Genomic DNA, 1,172 nt, shown 5'->3' on the forward strand with positions numbered 1-1,172 from the left:
CCCTCCATCCCCAACCCCGGGGTCTCGCCGGTGGCCGTGGTCCATGGAGGGGAGCAGGCTGGGTACGGGGGAAGCTCTACCAGGCTCGGATCCCGTGCAACGTGGAGATCCCCGCGTTCCCCTGAGGGATGGGCGTCTGCACCGAATTCAAGTCCCCTACGCTGAAGTTCATGAAGTTGTTGCCGGCCGCCGAGGGCTGCATGGTCTGCATGGACGGGTAGTTGCAGTTGTAGTTGGCGTTGCAGGCAGGGCTGTTGTAGTTAGTGTACGCGGGGTAGGCATTGTAGCTATAGGGGTTAATGCCGACATTGTAGGGTGAGCTGTAGGGAGAAGACTCCCCCAGGCAGGGCTTCCCATCGCGCACCAGCACTGGCACCGCTATCCGCCGGGGGGGAGGGATGCCCACCATTTCGAGGGTCTGATCCTGTCTCTGCCTTTTGCATTTATACCTTCGATTCTGGAACCAAATTTTCACCTGGGTGGAGGTGAGCTTTAGGACATTCGCTAGATGGTCTCTCTCGGGAGCCGAGAGGTATTTCTGCTGCTTGAACCTTCTCTCCAGTTCGTAGACTTGGGCTTGAGAAAAGAGGACGCGAGGTTTCCTCCTTTTTCTCTGTCTGGGGCGCTCGGGATCTTCCAGGTCTCTTTTCTCCTGCTCCAGGCTCTTGTGCAGGGAACACAGTTCTGCAGCAAAATAAATGGGCAAAGGAAAAAGGGGGAGGAAAAAAATGTGCGAAAAAAATAATAATAAAGCAATGTTCAATAAACTGGGTGCACCGTGAGCGAGCCCCCGGCTCTTCCCCCGCCTTGCAGTGCCTCGGCCCCGCAGGCCACCGCGGCGATCACGCTTCTGCGGCAGCATGACCGACTCTGCCCCGCTCTTTAAGTACCTCTTTAGCAATTTTCTGTCGGTCTTTGTTTGTTTGAAAACAGGGATGCTCCCATGCACTGATTTGAGTCGTGACGGCCTGTGCCACAGCCTGGGTTTCTCGCATGTAGCCCTTGTACCGAATCCCACCCCAACCCCACCCCATGGGTGTACACTCAGCCGAGCGAATGAGAAATTGGATTTGTCGCCTAATTTCTGGACAAGGTCGAGGCCTGGCATATCGTCCTGCAGCTGTGCCCGTCTCCTTGGGCGGCCGGCGCGGCCGTTGCCCCAGCATCGCCAC

General features: G+C 57.1%; 1 protein-coding gene across 1 annotated transcript in view; it reads right to left on the bottom strand.

The window, feature by feature from the left end:
* Positions 1 to 76: 76 nt before the first annotated feature.
* NKX2-5 (NK2 homeobox 5) overlaps positions 77 to 1,172 on the bottom strand; it is a 1,709-nt gene continuing 613 nt past the window's right edge. The window contains exon 2 of the mRNA XM_009694593.1: positions 77 to 684. Within this exon, the coding sequence (XP_009692895.1) occupies positions 77 to 684 (608 nt within the window). The remainder of the gene's footprint in view (positions 685 to 1,172) is intronic.

Source organism: Cariama cristata, unplaced genomic scaffold, assembly GCF_000690535.1.
Source record: "Cariama cristata isolate BGI_N322 unplaced genomic scaffold, ASM69053v1 scaffold10552, whole genome shotgun sequence".
Classification (NCBI taxonomy): Eukaryota; Metazoa; Chordata; class Aves; order Cariamiformes; family Cariamidae; genus Cariama; species Cariama cristata.